Consider the following 17795-nt stretch of genomic DNA (forward strand, 5'->3'; position numbering starts at 1 on the left):
GAAAAGGCTGGGCCCCGAGCCGGGCCCGCGGGGCCGTGCTGTCCCCAGGCAGGCCGGCCACCATTAAATCAGGATTAAGAGGGACCAGTGGCCAAGTCTTTTCATCGAGATGAGAGGCCACCGGCGGGGCTGGTGTCAGTGGCGGCGAGGGAGGAGGGGCGTGTGGCCTATTAGCTGGGGAACATGCAAATCGCCTGCTCCTCCTGGAGCCCCCTAATTACCGCTTGTTAGGGGATCAGCGGCCCGGCTCGGAGGGCGGCAGCACGGAGCCGGGCTCGCCACGTTCCGGCCAGTTTGTCGGGCGGGTCTTTGGTTTTGCTCTTTTCCTTCCACGGGTCCGTGGAAGAAACTTGCTTGCCGTCCCGGGCTGGGGCTCGCGGCCAGGGCAGCGCTGTCGGGGGACAAACCGCTGCCCAGGGGTGGAAACGGGGAGGGTGTCCGAGGGACAGCTCGGGGGGCGGGGGTGACGCAGACACCCGCGGCATCTGGCTGGGAAGCGTGTCGCCCCCGGGGCCTGTGGGTTCAACAGAGTGGACGTCCTCACTCTCCCCATTTTGAGAGAAGGAAATGCAGGTGGGGAGAGAAGGCCCACCACGGGCTGGCAGGTGCAAGGGCAGAGCTGAGACTCAGACCAAGGCCAGACCCTGCATCCCGTCCTTTCTAGTCCCTCCTACAGTCCTTGGTGGGGGTGGCCTGGGGTGGCTGCAGCCGGTGTCCTCCTTCTGGGGACAAAATGTTCCTCCGGACTGTGGTCCATTCAGCCCTAGTAGGGCAGGGGGGTTCCTTTCCTGAACAGGTGCACAGTGAGCCCTGCGGGAGGCAGGGGGGACCAGGCCCTGTCACCTGGCTGGGAGGACGACCCCTGTGGTGCTGCCCAGAAGGGAGAAGCCCCCCTCACCTCGGGTCCTTCCCACTGCCCGAGCTCGGCCTGCTGCAGACCCCCCTTCCCCGTGGGACCCAGGCAGCTCTCAAGCCACTGACTGACGACGCTGTTGGCTGTGGGTGAGGCTGGAGTTTGGGGCCTGAGTCAGCGGCCTAATAACCCGCTGCGGTCAGGAGAGGCAGCAGACCTGCCGAGAAGAAACGGACGCCCCGCGCCCCAGCAACAGGCCCGGTCGGCTCCGTGTGTCCTTCTGGAGGGAGGCAGGGGCCTGGGCCCAGCAGGACATTGCAGGCTCTGGGGGCGACCAGTTGAGCTATTTCTGGGAGTAGGACGAGGGCCAGATGGGGTGCAGAGGACGACAGTCTGCGCAGGGTCACCTCTTTGGGGGCACAAGGGCTTCACCTACCCCCAGACCTTCCAACGCGAGCATCCACACGGTACCGGCCCAGGGCTGCACATGCCACCTGTGAAAACCCTATCGAAACTGGGCTAATCATCCAGCAAGAGAGTTTACGTCTCACATCATTTCCAAGACCAGGGCTAGCTGGGTCCGGATCCCAAAGAAATCCCAGGAGACCCCGAGGCAGGGCAGGGGCAGCCCCACCCAAACATCCCGCGCGAGAGAGGAAGCAGCGTGGCACCAGGACAGGAGAACGTGACCTGAGGCTGGGAGCAGGGCCAGGAGTCCGAGCCCCAACACCTTGGGCCTGGGTGGCTTCGGTGCCCCCTCGTCCTGGGATCGAGGCGGGTAAGGCCCCTCCAAAGGCCTGGGCCTTCCTGCAGGCCCGACCCTGCCCCTCTTGGTGGGAGGGGACAGAGGCAGGTGGGGACGCAGAGAGGGGCCCATGTGCCCACCTCCTGGGGCCCGTGGTGCCACTTCCCACCTGGGCGTGATCCCGGGGGCGTCTCCTTTTCTCTCTCAAAAGCATCCCATTGAGACGGGTATTACAAAAAAAGAAAAAAAAAAAAAAAACCCAAGTCACTCAGAGCCTGCCCTCTTACTGCTGACGGGCATTTCCTTTCATCCCTCTTTCCACGAGAAGATAAACGTTTGCGCCGCACCCTGGTTGCGCTGCAGCCTGCGGCTGTGCTGGGGCTGGGGCACGGACTCCCCGGCAGCCCCGCAGGTGTCCCACGCTGTCCACGCCTGGAGAAGCTGCTCAGCCTGCCCGCTGCGTGGAGGCCGCGGACCTGACGGCAGGACAGAGGGCGCCCGCCGCCCCGCGAGCCCAGCACCCGTGCCCAGGGCAGAGTCCTGCTTTCAAGCAAACCTGGAGGCACGTTTGCTGGGGGCAGCGTCCTTCCCCTGCCGTCCGGGGAGGCACGTGGCTGGGCAAGCGGGGCTGGAGAGCAGATGGCCCTACGTGAGGCCAGCGGGCCACGGGGCCCCGCCGTGCTGCTGAGGGCTCACCGGGGACGGCGCAGGCTCCCAGCACGCCGGACTGGGAGATCACACGGAGCCTCCACCCTGCCGTCCTGGGGTCCCTGGCTCCCGGCGGGGCCCCTCCACCTCCGAGCACCCACACACGTGCACACGCGCGTTGCCCTGGGTGCCGGGCTGCTCCGACGGCCGCCCTTGTGGCCACGAGTGTGGCGGGGGCGGGGGCGGGGGCGGTGGCCAGCCCTCCTGCTCGCAGTGGCTCACTCAGCTCCTGCATCTGAGCCCGGGGACAGCGCTGAGAGGCCCGCCGTCCGCATCACAGACCCGACCCCGAGGCTCGGAGGGGCCGGGGGTCCAGACTCTGCGCCCGCCAACCCAGAGCTTAATGCTCCCTTGGACAAAGCAGGGGACCCCCCGCCCAGTTCCCCACAGCCGACAAACCACACGGCAGGCTCCCAGAGGCTGGGTACTGAACCAGGAAGCTTTATTTACACAGTAAGAGTAACAAGCAAATTCCTGAGAGACTAGAGCGGCTCTAGTGCAAGACAGTCGTGGCCCGCGTGGGGGGACAGGCTGCGTGGGCGCAGGGGGCGGCACAGCCCGGGGCCTCCCCGCACACCTTCCCCGCTCCGGCCGCCACGCTCCCTGAAGCTCTGCAGCCTCGACGACGCGTGGGTCGGGAAAGCAGGCTGCAGCCCCCAGGTGGGCCCACGCGCTGTCACCGAGCCCCCGGGACCTCTCCCCCACGCACTGAAAACACAACTTATTTGCCAAAGAGACTAAGCTAGAAGATCCGACTATCCTACCTAGGCTACAAGGTCTCTGCTCTGGTCTGGATTTTTTTTTTTTTTTAATCTTTTCTTTTCTCTTTAAAGATTAGGCAATGTGTTCTCTGGAGCCAACGGGAGGGGTTTGACCAGCTGTGTGGATGTGGCAAGATGCGGCGTCACTACCTGTACGGGGGGCAGGGGGCCTGGGCCACACCAGCCACGGCGGCTCGGACGCGGCTCACGCCAGGGCCCCGGGCCCGAGGCGGTCATCGTTCAGGGGACGGCCCCGCGGCCGCGGAGTGCACGTGGCTGTGCCCTCGGGGGGACACGGAGGGGCACCCCACGCCAGCGCCAGCCGGGGCCCACGGCGCAGCACCCAGGGGTGTCCGAAGGACCGCGGCGCTCGCTCGGACGGGCAGGGCCCCGAGTGGGCCAGTGGCGCGTCGCCCCTGCACTGGGAGGCCCACCTGAACGCCGGGGGTTGTTTTCTTTTCAATGTGGGTTTTTCCTTTATTTAAATTTCCTTTCAATGTACAAATTCACAAAACTTTCCTGCTACAAAAATTTTGATGACAAGTAAGGCTTTCTGAGAATGAAAATCTGTGGACGATCAGCACAAGCGCCCCCGCGGCCTGGGTGTGTGTGTGCCCGTGGGCCCTGGGCCGGCGAGTAAGGCAAGAGGGTTTGTGGTAAACGGTGAGGCTGAGGCCTGACCCCGGCCCGGCCCCCAGGCAGACAGCAGGTGCTCACTCTGGAGCAGGCAGGGATGTGGGCGACGGGAGCCTCGCCTCCCGCTCTCCTGCCCCTCAGGGTCCCGGGGTGGGCAGGCAGGCGGCCTGGTGCGGCCCGTCCTCCCGGCTCTGGGCTTCCCGGGTCTCCCTGCAGAGGCAGGAGCTCGCGGGCATCCACTAGGAGAGGCAGGGCCTGGGCATCGGCGGGGCTCGTGACGGGGAGCCGGCCGGGCCCCCACGGCCACGCGGAGAGCCACACGTGCTCAGCGGGAGCCCCTGGCCTGAGCCTCCAGGAGCCTCCGGACCAGAAGTCCTGGCGTCCGCGGGGCGGAGCATGAACACGCCTCCCTGGACGGTGGGGCACCTGCTACAGGGCTTGGCTCTCTCCAGAGGTGAGCGTGAAGCAACGGAGGGGCATCGCTTTCTCTGAGCAGAGGGGACGGTGGCCGTTCTCTCCCCACTGCTGCTGTGGGCTTGGGCTCCGAGCTTTGGTGGGAGTGAGGACAGCAAAGAGGGGCCTGCGGAGGCTGGAGGGCCAACCCCTGCCTTGGGCCGGGGTACCTTCTGCCCCAAAGTGCCCTGGGACGTCTGCGGGTCGACGATGGGACCAGCTTGGGAGCAGGTGGGAAGGCTCGGCCTCCCTTGCCGCCACCAAGCCCGAGGAGGGGGGAGGCTGGAGGGCAGGGTCTGAGGGCAGATCACCCGCCCCACAGCCCAGTGACACACTACCGTGTGCTGTCCCAGGTGACCCTGAGGAAAGGCAGCTGGGGCTCGTCGCTCAGGCCCATCTGGCTCAGCGCTCGGTCCCTCGCTGCGGCGTGGACCAGGAGATGGGGCCCTGCCTCTCCTTCCACAGGAAGGGCTCCTTAGAGGCCATGCTCCCTCTGTGGCCGCTCTTGGTGCGGGCTGCGTGCCAGTACCACCCACCCCGGGCTTTCTGAGACACGAGGGCACCAGCGTGTGCTCTCTAAATTCATACGGTGCCAGGTGTTACTCAACAACTACCCCAGCCTCCTCTGGGTTTGCTCTAAGAAGACGTGGCCTCCATGACCCACTGCGTGGGGACCAGGCAAGATGGGAGGGCTACCCAGAGCCACCAGCAGCCTGCTGTGGGTCTCCAGGGTCCTAAGGGGACGTGCCCTTGGTCGGGGGGCCACTGAAGGGTAACTGGTTCTGACCCCAGGACCTTGCCCTGTGCCCACACATCCACTCCACTATCCAACTTGAGGCTTTCAACACAACCTGGGAGGGCCACTGAGTTGAGATTTTCTCTACCAGCATCTTATGGGTGATTTTTAAGAAACACCACCTATAAATCAGATCTTGAGCACCACGCTTTTGATCGACTAAAAAAGTGAAGGTGTAAGTAAAGTTTCCCAAATAGGCTCTTTCTTTTGGAGAAAGAGGGTGAGAACCATCCGTACTCACGCCGTGGAAGTGAGGTGCTCGCTGTCCACACAGGATGAGCAAAAGCAAAGAGGCTACAGACGTGCCTTTGTTACATGTCAGCAAACTCAAGAGAATACACCGGTTATTTTTAGCCATATGGGGAAAGGAGCCGCTCGCTCACAAGCCGACCCGGTTGCTATTGTCTGCAGAAGACGCCAAGTTTGCTACAAGCCAGACTCTGAGAGCACAGAGCCCGTGCGGTGTGTCTGCCAGCTGCGCTGCCTGAGAGCGAAACCTCAGGGGGTCGGGGTGGGGGGTCCCGTGAGCAGGGAGTCCCCAGGGGTGCAAAGGAGCTGGGATGGTGTGTGCTCACCACGTTCTGTGCCTGCAGCCGGCAGGAGGGACACGGCACCTGGAGCTCTGCTCCCCACCGACCCGCAGGAGCGCTCGTCTGGGGGAGGCTGCTGCACCCTGAGTAAAGCCAGCGGCCCCCACCGACCAGCGGGGTTCTGAGATGTGCTCAGAACACCGCAGGGGCCCGTGTAGCCCCCAGCCCGGGACCCCCGGAGCGTGCACAGGCAAGATGACAGGGCTACCCGGACCCCCAGCAGCCTGCGGTGGCTCCCCAGGGTCCCAGCAGCTGCTCAGCCCTGCCTCCCAAGGGCATTTTCAGGGGTTGCCCATTACTGGTGACCTCTCCCCACTCTCCTGAATCAAGCTGATCACGCAGTGACAGGTTCGCCACAGAGAAAGGCTGGCGTGCCCACCTTGCCCGAGCGGCTCCAGGGTGGCCGAGCGAGGGGGCCAGACCCTCTGCACCCCAGGAGGGGCGAGCACATCCACCCACATCTCCCCAGTGCAGATGCCTCTGACAAGCAGCCCAACTGTTCTCCAGGGTCCCGACACGGAGAGCCCCCCCAGGAGCCCAGGGCTCTGTCTCCCACGCTTGGAATTAAGGCCAAATGGTTCTGGTGTTACTACAGAGGAAAGCGTCTCCCGAACCTTCCCAAGCCTGAAGCAGGGAGACCTGGGAGAGAAGGCACGGAATACAACGGAGTGAAAGAAGCTGTGGGGCCGACCCCCCGAAATGAACCTGAGCAGGAGGCCGGGAAGGGCTTGACACCACCAGATGGACCTGAGCACGAGTCCCCCCTGCCCCCCTGCCCCGCTGGCAGCCGCTTGCAGAACATCGGGCCGTGCGGGGTGCCTGGCGGGACAGCCAGCTAGGAACGGGGTGGGGGGGGCGCCGGGAGAGCTGCTCTCGGGCTCCAGGTGGACGGTGGACGTGGCCCCGTGCTGGTGGGGGGGGGGGGGGGGCGCTCGGCTGTGTGGCACGGTGGCCAGGCCATGGGCGGGCCAGCCTCTCGGGGGGGCCAGGGTGCGCTCCCTGGGACCCGCCGCCCTCGGGGAGCTCAAGCCTGGCCCGGGAGGGGGGCTCCCCGCTTCGAGTGCCCGCCGCCCCTCAGTTGTTCTCTATCTGTTCGATGTCCAACTCGCCGTCCAGGGAGCAGGGGCTGTTCCCCGCTGCCCCGCGGTCCCGCCAGGCCGAGGCCGGCCCCCAACTCCTGCCACAGCCCTCGCCCAGGGCACAGCCGCCCGACTCCTCACAGCACTGCTCCTCCTTGCAGGCCAGCTGGTCGTCGAAGGCCGGGGGCACAGGCTCGGGGACCGGGGTCCCGGCGGGGGTCCTGCCCCCCAGGCTGGAGGCCGAGGCCGAGAGCAAGGCGGTCCAGGACCTGGTGCTGCTGACGTGGAGGGCGAAGGGGCTGTGCGGGCCGCAGTCCTCCATCCCCGCGCTCAGGCAGCTGAGGCTGCTGAAGGTCTGACAGTTCTGTGGGGAGACAGACACACAGTCACCGAGGGGCACGGCCCGTCCCAAACCCGAGGCCCGCGGGCCCCAGACCGCCTGGCCGCAGCCCCCGGGGCGATGTTGGCGCTGGGTCCGCCGGGCCGTGGAAGCCCAGGAGAGCCCGGTCCCTCCATCGTCCGGGCGAGGAAGAGGGGCCGCTGGCAAGTCGGCACGAAGAGATAACCCGGCCGAGGACGCTGCGTTAACAGACGCAAAACCCCTTACCCACAAATGAGGAAAGAGCCTGAGCTTCACAGCACCCAGTGGGGGGAAGCGCGGGTGGGAAGGCCAGGCTCCGAGCCCTGTGCAGACCACCCTTCTGAGGAGCGACCCATCGCCCTTCAGCGGGTAATTCTGCTTCTAGAATTTCTAGCTTCAGAAAACAATTTAGGTGCCTGGGTACCTGGGTGGCTCAGTCAGTGAAGCGTCTGCCTTCGGCTCAGGGCACGATCTCGGGGTCCGGGGCTCGAGCCCCGTGTCGGGCTCCCGCTCAGCGGTGAGCCTGTGTCTCCCTCGCCCTCTCCCCCGTTCTCCACCATTTGTGCTTTCTCATACTTTCTCTCAAATAAATTCTTTAAAAAAAAATTTAGGATGCGTGCAAAAATTCAGCAAAATGAAATTTTGTCATCCTGCTGAGTTGAGAAGAGAGTTCCCCAAACCCCCCAGGATAAGGCACGTTCCATAAAACATGTCTTTTCAGACAAGGGGAGGCTAAAACGCTCCGGCCTTCAAAAGAACACTGCCGGAGTGGGAGCTCCAGGCCCAGGGGAAACCCCGCCAGGCTGCAGGGCTGCACAGGGAGGTCTAATGCCCACCCACCCGCTCACCCCAGGAGCAGGAGTGGGACACGGGGCCGGGAGGGTAGAGCTGACATCCTGGCCATGCAGGGAGCTGGTTCCCACGTGAGCCTGGGCCCCGCCTGGAGACGCCGACCCTCTAGTGGGGGTCAGGCCCCTGTGCCCTCGACGGGCACTCGGGGTGGATGCCACAGCTCTGCTGAGCCTCTGGGAGGCTGGGCTCACCAGCCGGGGCCTCAGGCAGGCCCCTCGGCCTCCCTGGCCTCGGCTGCCCCAGCTGTTGAGAGGCAAACACTGGTCCCTACCTGTTCTACAGGGCTCTTCGAGGGCCCGGTGGGAAGGTGTGGCTGTCAAGAGCTCCCTGCCCACCAGGCGCTGCCTCTGTGTGGGGCCAGCCTGGGGAAGGAGGCAGCCGGGGCCTCCCTGAGTGGCAGGCGCAGCTCAAACAGGACCCAAGGGTGCTTGGGGACACCTGTCCTCGCTGTTCTCAAGGGGGGGCAGGCCCAACACTGCACAGTGGATTAAACACCTGCTTTCACAATAGAGCGAAAATCGGGACGGTGGGTTGTGACGGCTAGGGGTGCCCACAGCGGTGCCCTGGGGAGCTCCCCACAGGGACTCGAGAGAAGAGATGTGCTGGAGGGCAGAGGAGAGGCCTGTGGGCGCAGGTTGCTCCCCTGCACCACGTACGGCGGCGCGAGGGCGGGGACCCGGAGCCAAGATCACAGGCCTGTCCCGAGGGCCCTGGTCCCTCACAGCCTGCAGTGTTCACAGGTCCCTGTGAGATAAAGAGGACCACCGGCTGTCACGGCAAACAAGCTGCTGAAACGGGCTCGGCAAATGGGGAAGAAGAGCTCTGTGGAGGAGGTGGCTGTGCCTGTCGTGTGCACGCTGTTCCCGAACGCTCCAGAGCAAACCGTTCTCATGGGTTTGCTGTTCTTGGGATCTTTTGATTAACTGAGAAAGGTGAAGGCTGGGGGTGGGGGCTCTAGGAAAGAGCGCCGGGACCGAAGGGAGAAGGCCCGGCCGCCGGTCAGAGCCGCGATGCTGGCCCAGGCCCTGGCGGAAGCCCAGGTCACCGTGGGGTTCAGTGGGGCCTCACTCTGCACAGTGACGTTCCCGCCCCACCACAGCGAGGGCTGGAGACGGCCCCCAGATCGGAACCCGACCCGACCCTCGGCCTGTCTGCCTCTCGGCCAGCGTCTTGTCCTGCCGAGACCTGAGCCAAGGAGGGGAACGGGTCGGGGGCACGAGAAAGTGGGCGGGTGGCCTCGCCCAGACGGGGCTGCCCACCCTCCACCCGAGCCCGTGTCCCCGGCTGCCCCGGGCAGAGGAGGAGCAGGAGCGGGGCGAGGGGGTGTCATGGGGCCCTGGTGCGGGGGGAGCCACGCCCGGCACCCCCGCCCGGCTGAGCAGGCTGCTTCGCCCACGGAGCTGTGGTGTGAGGACATCCCATGGTGTCGACAGGACAACAGTGTCCGATGGAAGCCGGATGTGCTGCAGAGGGGTCACAGGTGATGCCCTTGGGGATCAGCCCAGCGTGCTGAACGCCAGAGCACGTGGCACTGTCTGCTGCGAGCTGTGGCCAGGAAACAGTGGGAAGCGCTGGCATAAACCCACGCGGAGACGCTCCCCAGTCTGCGTTCACCTTCCCCGCCCGGACCGTCCCGCCCGCAGACTGCCGCATGGGGTAAAGGTGCAGGTGGGTGGGGGCGGAGGACTCTGCCTCTGCCTTTATGGCAAGTGTGAGGGTGTGCGTCTGGGCACTAAGGGCACTAATCACGTTAAACATTAGCCACACGAGCAGCAGGGTGCCGGGGACCCCAGTTTGCTGGGAACTCTCTGCCTTCGCCTCAAGTATTCCCTGGAGACCGCTGAGGTCACACGGGCCATTACAGACCCGGGCTCTGGCACCAACGCCTCCCAAGGCTCCGGACAAGACCCTCCAGCCTACGGACCTCAGCCCACCTGCCAAGTAAGAGGTGGGCCAAGGGCACCTGGGAATAACTGGGTCCTTTCTGCTTGGCAGCAGGGCAAGAAGCTGCCAGCTGTGGTTGGTGAATGTTGTCACAAGCATACCCCAGGACGTCCCTGCACCCCAGCCCCCAGAAGTCCTCAAAGACACCTGCTCCTTGGCTGCAAAGCCAATGTCACCTTGAAAACTTTGTTGACTGAAAACTCAGCCATTTCAGCCACAGTGAAAACCAAGACGAGCCCGCTGAGGGCCCCAGCTGGTGGCCAGCCCCACCTGCCAGGGAGGAATGTGGCTGACACAATGGGGCAGTGTGCGTCCTGCCCAGGCTCCATGCTGGGTGAGCCTCCTGGTGCCCACCTGCCCTGGGGGCAGGGTCCTGCCCAGCCTCTCCTGCCAGCTCGCACTCCCCAGAAGCCCGGCTCCCACAGGAGAACGCTGCACGGGCCTGTTGGGAGGCCCGGAGGCCTGCGTGCCCTCAAATATGTCTGGGGAAAGCTGCTAACAGGTTCAAAGGGCCACGTGAACACCAGTCTGTGGTGGAATGGTTGCTCCAGGACAAACAGTCCCCTGCCCCAAACTCTGCCCTCCTGAGGCCCAGCCCCGGCCCAGGGATCGGCCACCCACTTGGGCACAGGCCTGCTCAGGTAACAAAGATCAGAAGGAGCCTCTGCTGTGGCCTCGGGCTAGTGACTGGGAACACTGCCCAGCACCCCAGTCCTAGAGTCTGGGGCAACTTCCAAAAGGAGCCCCCAAACGTCAGGAAGTTCCCCTCAGACCTGCCAGCCACATTTCAGCCCACCCCAACCCGTCCCCCAGGGCTTCCCAGCCTGGAGCATCGGCTCCTCTTCTGCACGGCCTGTGCAGATATTCACTCCGATGTCCTCCTGGGTGGGAGGCCCCAGCCCCAGGGACAGAGACAAAGGTCCTCACCTGCTGCAGTGCACCCCCTGGACTCTGGGTGGTCCTCCTTGTGCATGGAGGCCCGTCAGGCCCTGGGTACCTCAACACCCAGTCCCTTCCCCCACACACACTGCACAGGGTCCAGGAAGGGCACAGTCCAGTCCCTCCAGATGCGGGCCCCTGTGCCTGGGGCTCCAAGCTAAAAACCCAGCCCCCCCTCCCCAGGAGACTCATGTTAACAGACGCTCAGCCCCACCTTGCTGCACGTGCCAGCTTAGGCTCCCAAGCTCCTTCCCCTTCTCTAGTGCTACTGCTCTGACGCCAGCCTAGAGGAACCCAGGGGGGAATCCAGAACTGTGTACCAGCCCAAGTGCACCACAGGCTCTACCAATAAAGACCCAGAGCATAAGGCCGATGGGGTGGGGGGAGGGAGGACAACAGACTCCTCTCAGAACAGCTCCAGGACCCAGAGCTGGCTGAAGGGGTGGGGGCATCCCACAGACAAGGCCAGGGGCAAAGGTGGGTAGTTGGAGCACGTGTCCCCTTTCTCCCAACTGTCCTCCCCTAAAGAGGGCAAGCTGTGTTTCCCATTCCCGTCTCCCTGGGCCCCCACATGCCCTGAACCTAGCACGTGTGGTGGAGCAGCTTGGGAGGGAGAGAGCTTCTGGACCTTTCTAGAACAGCAATGCAGGTCCTGACTGTTGAATCCCAAAGAGTCTGGCCATCGGGAGCCAGCCCGCTGGGTGTCTGCCGGGGAGCAGTGGTTGCTGGGACCCTTCTCCCTGGCTGTGCCGTGTCCTGAGCACAGTGCCCACACAAAGCTGCCTTTAGTATTGACCTGGGACAAAACATGCCTCCCCGAGGCACACCCCTTCTCAGACAAGAGGCGAGGCAGAGCCAGCCCTCCAGACAGGCCCGCCTGGCTCTTCCTCCCTCCTGTTAGGGCTGCTCCCCCGCCCCCTTTTCAATCTACCTTTGCAGATCTCTTTGTGTTACACATCTTTACACATCTTTGGAGCTACCTCCAATCCCTCTAGGAAGACGGGCATAAAGAAACCCAGCTAACAAGTCAGGATGATCAGCCCTGGTACCATCCTGGCCAGAGCTTTCCAGAGCCTTGCAGCCGCTCTGCTGGAAGCTGCTGGGCCCAGGGCTCTGGCTAAGCAGAGGCATTTCCTCCCCAAACAGACACTTTCACGAGAACAGAACTCTCCAAGTATCAAGAAAACACCAGGCCACGAGAATGGCTAGCGGCCTGGAAATTTTCTAAGTCTCATTTATGCTGGAAGTTGGCACAGAAACCACCAAGGAGGCAAGACATGAGGTTTCCTGGGGTGGGTGGTTGTTTTTTGTTTTTGTTTTTGTTTTTGTTTTTGTTTTTTTAATATCTCAGAGAAGAGAAAAAGGTACCAGCACATGTTGGGCCTAACTTGAATCCATCTCTGGCTAATCTGAATTTTGCATGAAGGCCAGCTCTCTCACAGGAGGCCCCGGGTGGGGGTGCTGCTTCTCCCAAGGCTGCCCTGGGCCAGAGTGTGGGTGGGTCTGGTGACAGGCAGGGGCTGGAGATGGCTGGGCACTGGGGGCGCGAGCTGGCCCACACTGGAGGCTGCTGTTTGGGGCCCTGTGGTGGCTGGCCCTCTGCTCTGGGCACCTAATTCACCATGCCCCTGCCACAGCCAAGCTCCTCTTCCTGCACGGGGTGGGTCAGCTGCTCGCCCAGGCCTGTGTCAAGGCCCAGCCCATTTTTGTGAAATGCTTACCTTTGGACTGACTGCACAAGAGGCAGCCTTTTAGGGCCTGGACTGCTTTTCTACCCACAGGAACAAGGGAAACCCTATCAGACAGGCCTAAAAAGAGGAAATAAAGTTGCCCCAAGGGGAGCCTCTGAGTCCCGGTGAGCACTGCTGACTTGGCCCTGGCTCCCTGGGGCTCTTCCCCAGGTCACAGGTTCTAGAATCAAACAGCCCAGGGGGCCAGGGACTATCTTCTGGACATGATACTGGCTCTGGGCAATTACTAGGAAGTCCCTGGCTTCCTGTGCCACTGCTTCCTCAACTTACTTCTGCGGAGGCCACAAATGTTTACTGAGCACCTCTTTACCTGGCAAAACCCAGCTCTGCATCATCCTCTCTGAAAGCCAGCCGCGAGCCTGTGTGCACCCTGCCTGGCCCCACGTGGCCCTGACCCTACACACCACTGCCTGGCTGGGGGCGGCTCATAGGAGGTGCTCAGTGCAGCCTGGGGGGATGAGAAGGAAGGACTCACCTGGTTAGTTAGCCTGCCTGGCTCGGCCTTGTGCCAAGGAACAGGCCTTGGTGGCCCAGAGCCCTGCCAGCCCTCTGAATGGTGTCCCCCAGGCCACACTGTGGCAGACACCGTTTCTGCACCAGGACCCCCCCACCCCCCGGGGGGGCAGATGGCCTGCCTGGACACAGAAGGTGTGCAAGCCTGTGCCAAAGGGCCTTCCAGCACTCTGGCAATCAGAAAACAAACATTTTGTTTCTGTGGCGTGCACCCCAGCCAGCACACACTCAGGACAGGACTTGTGAAACCACCTCGCTCTCGGGTTGGTGTAAGGAGAATTCCTTGCCTAACAAAAGTCAAGGGACCTTTCCAAAGCACACAGGGCTCTGGCAGGGGGCCAAGGCTAACGTGCTGTGCTGCCGGGAGGCACGCGGTGTCGGGGGGCAGCTGCTATAGCAGAACTGGGGGCGCAGAAGGAGGGGCCCTCGAGGGCGTGGTGGGCACTGGGTTCTGTACAGCTGCCTGGAGCTGGGTGCTCTGAGGGCCACATGAGGGCACAGGGAGCCAGGACTACAAAGCATCGGGGCCCTTGCAGCTCCATGTCTCTGTTCCAGGTAGTGGCTTCCAGAGAAAGAGGATCCTTTTAGGAAAAATGAGCAAATCGTGAACCAGTTTAACAACTGCATTTTGGAGACTGGCAGACTGAGGTCAAGACCAGGGATGAGACCTGCCCCAAATCGCAAGGCTAGTTGATGTGCAACCAGACCTCTGACTTGCAGGCTGTGCTCAGGAGAGCATCTGATCCTCAGGCAGGATGGCGGCCCTGAGAAGGCTAGACAACCCCAGACTGGAATCCCGGCTCCCCTGTGCCCTCTGCGGGACCTTGGCAGATCATTAAACTTCTGAGCCTCAGTTCCACATTTGTACCACGAGGCTAAGAAGAGCCCCGAAGTCACAGCACTGTCTGGAGAACTGATTGCAGTGAGAGCACCAAGGAGCCAGTGAAGGTGCCTGGCAAACCTGAGCTCCTCCCGCCACCCCCTGCCCCTCACTGTGCTCAGGTGCAGGCGATGTGCCCAGGGCACTCTGGGGACACAGCACTGCACAGCCAAGGGGTCGGGGGGCTCGGCTTTTGGGAAAGAATCTACCCTCCAGGTTGGTCAAATCCAAATGCGCTTTTTAAATCCAGATCTGCTTTCAAGAGCAAGGAGACAAGGCAGTGACTCAAAAAGTAAAATCTCTAGGAATAGAACTATAAGAAGTAGCAAAAATGATATGAAGAAAACCATAAAGAACACAAATAGAATAACATGGTATGTTGCAGACCGGAAGACTCGACCTCAAAAAGGCATAAATTCTCCCCAAGTTAATTCCTAAACTGAACACAATCCCAATCTAAAACATCAATGGCATCCCCCTCACACCACCGTCTCCAAACGAAGTGATTCTTAAGTTTTTAATGGAAAATAAACAGAAGAGGTTCATCAGGACAACTTTACGGAGCAGGGAGGAGAGATTCTCTCTACCAGACGCCAGAACACGTAAGAAAGCCGTGAGAGCTAAGGGTGCCCTGCCACACGAAGACACAAGGAGACTCTCGGGCCCGGCTCAGTACTCGGTGAAGGTGGACGCTCGCAGCACAGAGCAAAAGACGGAATTCTCAAGAGCTGGTAGTGTGATAAATGGGGAGCCGTCAACAAAGAAAATAGAAAAGCTGGCTCCATATTCCTGCCACGTACACGATAAACTCCATCCACACGGACCAAGGACTGCAACAAGCCCTAGAAACATGAGAATTCTTTCATAACCTGGGGATAAAGGGGCCTTTCTAAAACTTAAAATCCAGACCCATAAAATAACTAGCAAGCCTGATAACTACAGGTGTCAAAAAATGCCAAAAGCACCGGTGGGCATGTAAAATTGTACAGTCGCTTCGGAAAACAGTCTGGCAGTGTCTCAAAGTGTTAAGCACAGAGCTACCTACCGTGGGACCTAGCGATGGCACCCGTAGGCGCACACCCAGGAGAAGTGAAAACACGTCCATGTGGAAACGGGTACACGAATGTCCACCGTGGTACCGTTCATCACGCCCCCAAAGTGGAAACAGCTTCAACGGCCGCCAACTAGCAAATGGATAAATAAAATGCCATCTATACGACGGAATACTCACCGGACAGAGAGAGGAGAAGCCCTGACACCTGCCGCCACAGAGGGAAACCCTGGGAACACCAGGCCAAGTGGAAAAAGCCACACAAGAGACCACGTGCCGCACAGTCCCACGTACACGAAAAATCCAGAGTGTCGGTTACAGGCTGCCTGGGGCTGGGGGCGGCTGAGGGCGATGGAAGGGACTGCTGGGGGGTACGGGGCTTCTTTAGGGGGTGATGAAACGTTTTACACTGTGGTGACCCACACACCGATGACAATATACAAACTCAGGAATATATGAGAACCACTAAACTTGTACACTTTATTTTTTTTTAAGGTTTATTTTTTATTTATTTTTTGAAATGCACTTTTAATCTGTACACCCAGCATGGGGGTTGCACTCACACAACCCTGAGATCAGGAGTCACATGCTCCACCCCCCACCCCCCGAGCCAGCCAGGCACCCCTGAACTTCTACACTTGAAATGAGTGACGTGTCCAGCACACGAACTATATCTCAATACAGGTGTCAAAGACGAGGAACAAATTAGAAATAAAGATCTGCAGCTCATACCGCAGGCGAAGACGAACCTCCCTAACACACCACGGAGAAGAAAAAGACCAACAACTCATACCTTTATAGAAGGACAAATGAGCAGAGCTCAGGACATGTGAACTGCTTTCCATGAGACGAAGAACAGATGCTCGATCGGTAACAAAAAGGCCAACTAAACTGACACAGAGACCGCTTGTCACCCATCCACTTGGCAAAAACCCACGTGTGACCAGCGTGTGCTGGCGGGAACACAGACCCCCTGCAGAATCCTACACCACCACCTGGGCGACTCACACACAACCCGCGGCCCGGCGATCCTCCCGGTGGAGTGTACCCCCCACGGGATCCACCTGCCGCATCTGAAGGACACGCGAGATTCGCAGCTCATGGCAGAACAAGGCTGCGCAGTTGCAGGGGCCTGGCGGTGCGGCCCAGGAAAGCCAGGCCACGTCCACACGACAGAAAGGTCTGCAGCTCGGTTCTGCCATGGAAACACCTCCAGGGTCTGTAATCTGAGATAGCAAAGTGCAGCAGAAAGGTAGATAGAGCATGTCCTCCTTTGTGTAAGACAGGAGAGAATAAAATAAGAAAAGCCTTATTTGCTTCTGTTTGCATAAAGGAGTTCTAGAAGGATCACAAGAAACACACGAGCAGTTAACCGGGAAGCAAGACCTTCAGCTGTACGTTGATTTTTGAATATATGAATGTATTATCAAAAAAAAATACGCACGTGTGTGTGTATGTGTGTAAGAGGAGGACACACACTAAGTCAGAAATGAAAAAAACCATGACTCACAGGTCAGAATCTCATTCAAAAGGTCACTTCCATTTTCGAAAAAAGGAGCCCTGTCCATCTCCATATTAAATCATTTTCATGTGTCTCCATCAAAGTTCTTGTTGATTTTCCTTATTTCCTTATTGGCAGGAAAGAGGCTTATATACATTTTTGAAAATGACAATTTGCAAAACTGTGCAGGAGGAAAAAAAAAAAAAAAAAGAAAGCCCCTACCAGCCCTGAGTTCCTGCACTTAATAATCACCAAATTAAATCTGAGGCTCATAAAAGCACAGGATGTGAAAACATCAGGAAGTGCCAGCCCCAAACTGGCAAACGGGCCACACATATGCCAGACAGCTGCGTGCAGGCAGCCAGCGTGCGGGCCTGCTCACGCGGCTGGTGGGCACTTTCACAGAACGCAGTCGTGGGGAGATCCCTGGAAAACGTCTCCCTGCCGCAGAGGTCCACGCAGCTCCCTGTCCCCCCAGCAGAGGTTGGTGTGGGGCTTCCCACTTCATGGGGGAGCACGACCAGGCTTTGTGGGCAACCCACCACGGGGCTGGGGGCTGCGTCATGCCCCAAGCCCTGGCTCTGTCAGCAAGGCCCATCTCTCATCTCTCGGATGATGCCATCCTTGTCCAATTAGGCCAGTGGCACCCACCCCGAGCAGCTGCCCAGCCCTGCCTGCTGGTGGTGGTAGGAGGAGGCTGCCTGTTTGCCAGAAGCGGGTTGGGAGGAAGGGCCCCCCTGCCTGCAACAGCCCCGGCGCTGAATGAGGGGACTTTAGGACACACGCTAGAGACGGACATTTGGGCCAGGTGTCCACAGGTGTGGTGTGTGCGCTGGAGCCCGTTTCCATCTGCCATCATGTTTCTACATCTGGCAAAGAGATGAGAAGCAGAGATTACATTCAAAGTGTCAAATTCAGCTGTATTTCCTTTCAGTTTTTTGGGGGGGGAACCTCTTCTTTTCTCCCCAACAACAAAATCTGAATCGTGAAGGAAGGTAGACAAATGCTGCAGGAACACAGCTACCTGACTTATCTGCTCAAATAGGCCTCACGCAGAAAACTGCAGAAGCGAAGTCGAGAAGCCCCTCGCAGGCCGGCCCTTGTAGCTGGCTGGGCGCTCCCCGTCTTAGGATGAGCCTGGCTCCCCAGTGGTCCCCACACCCCTGTGCACAGCAAGAGCCAGCATCCTGCCCAGTCACACACAGCCCCGGCTCTCTTCACACTCGGCACCTATCATCGTAGACAGGGCGGGAGGGCAGGCTGGGGGCGCAGGGATGTGCTAGAGCCCCAGAGAAGGGGTACCCTGCCTGCCAAGGTCCTCTGACAAGAGGCCCAAGAGGACCCATACAAGGTGTCCAGCTGCCCTCACTTCTGCAGCATGA

General features: G+C 60.6%; 1 protein-coding gene across 6 annotated transcripts in view; it reads right to left on the minus strand.

Moving 5' to 3' along the window:
- Nucleotides 1-2724: 2724 nt before the first annotated feature.
- Nucleotides 2725-17795, minus strand: part of FAM53B (family with sequence similarity 53 member B) — a 105966-nt gene continuing 90895 nt past the window's right edge. For 3 of the 6 annotated variants that reach the window (XM_038579035.1, XM_038579039.1, XM_038579040.1), the window contains one exon: nucleotides 2725-6985. In XM_038579035.1, coding sequence (XP_038434963.1) covers nucleotides 6617-6985 — 369 coding nt within the window. In that variant the 3' untranslated portion in view covers nucleotides 2725-6616. The remainder of the gene's footprint in view (nucleotides 6986-17795) is intronic. The other 3 variants (XM_038579036.1, XM_038579038.1, XM_038579037.1) reach the window with 1 other exon arrangement.

Source organism: Canis lupus, chromosome 28 (assembly GCF_011100685.1).
Source record: "Canis lupus familiaris isolate Mischka breed German Shepherd chromosome 28, alternate assembly UU_Cfam_GSD_1.0, whole genome shotgun sequence".
Lineage (NCBI taxonomy): Eukaryota > Metazoa > Chordata > Mammalia > Carnivora > Canidae > Canis > Canis lupus.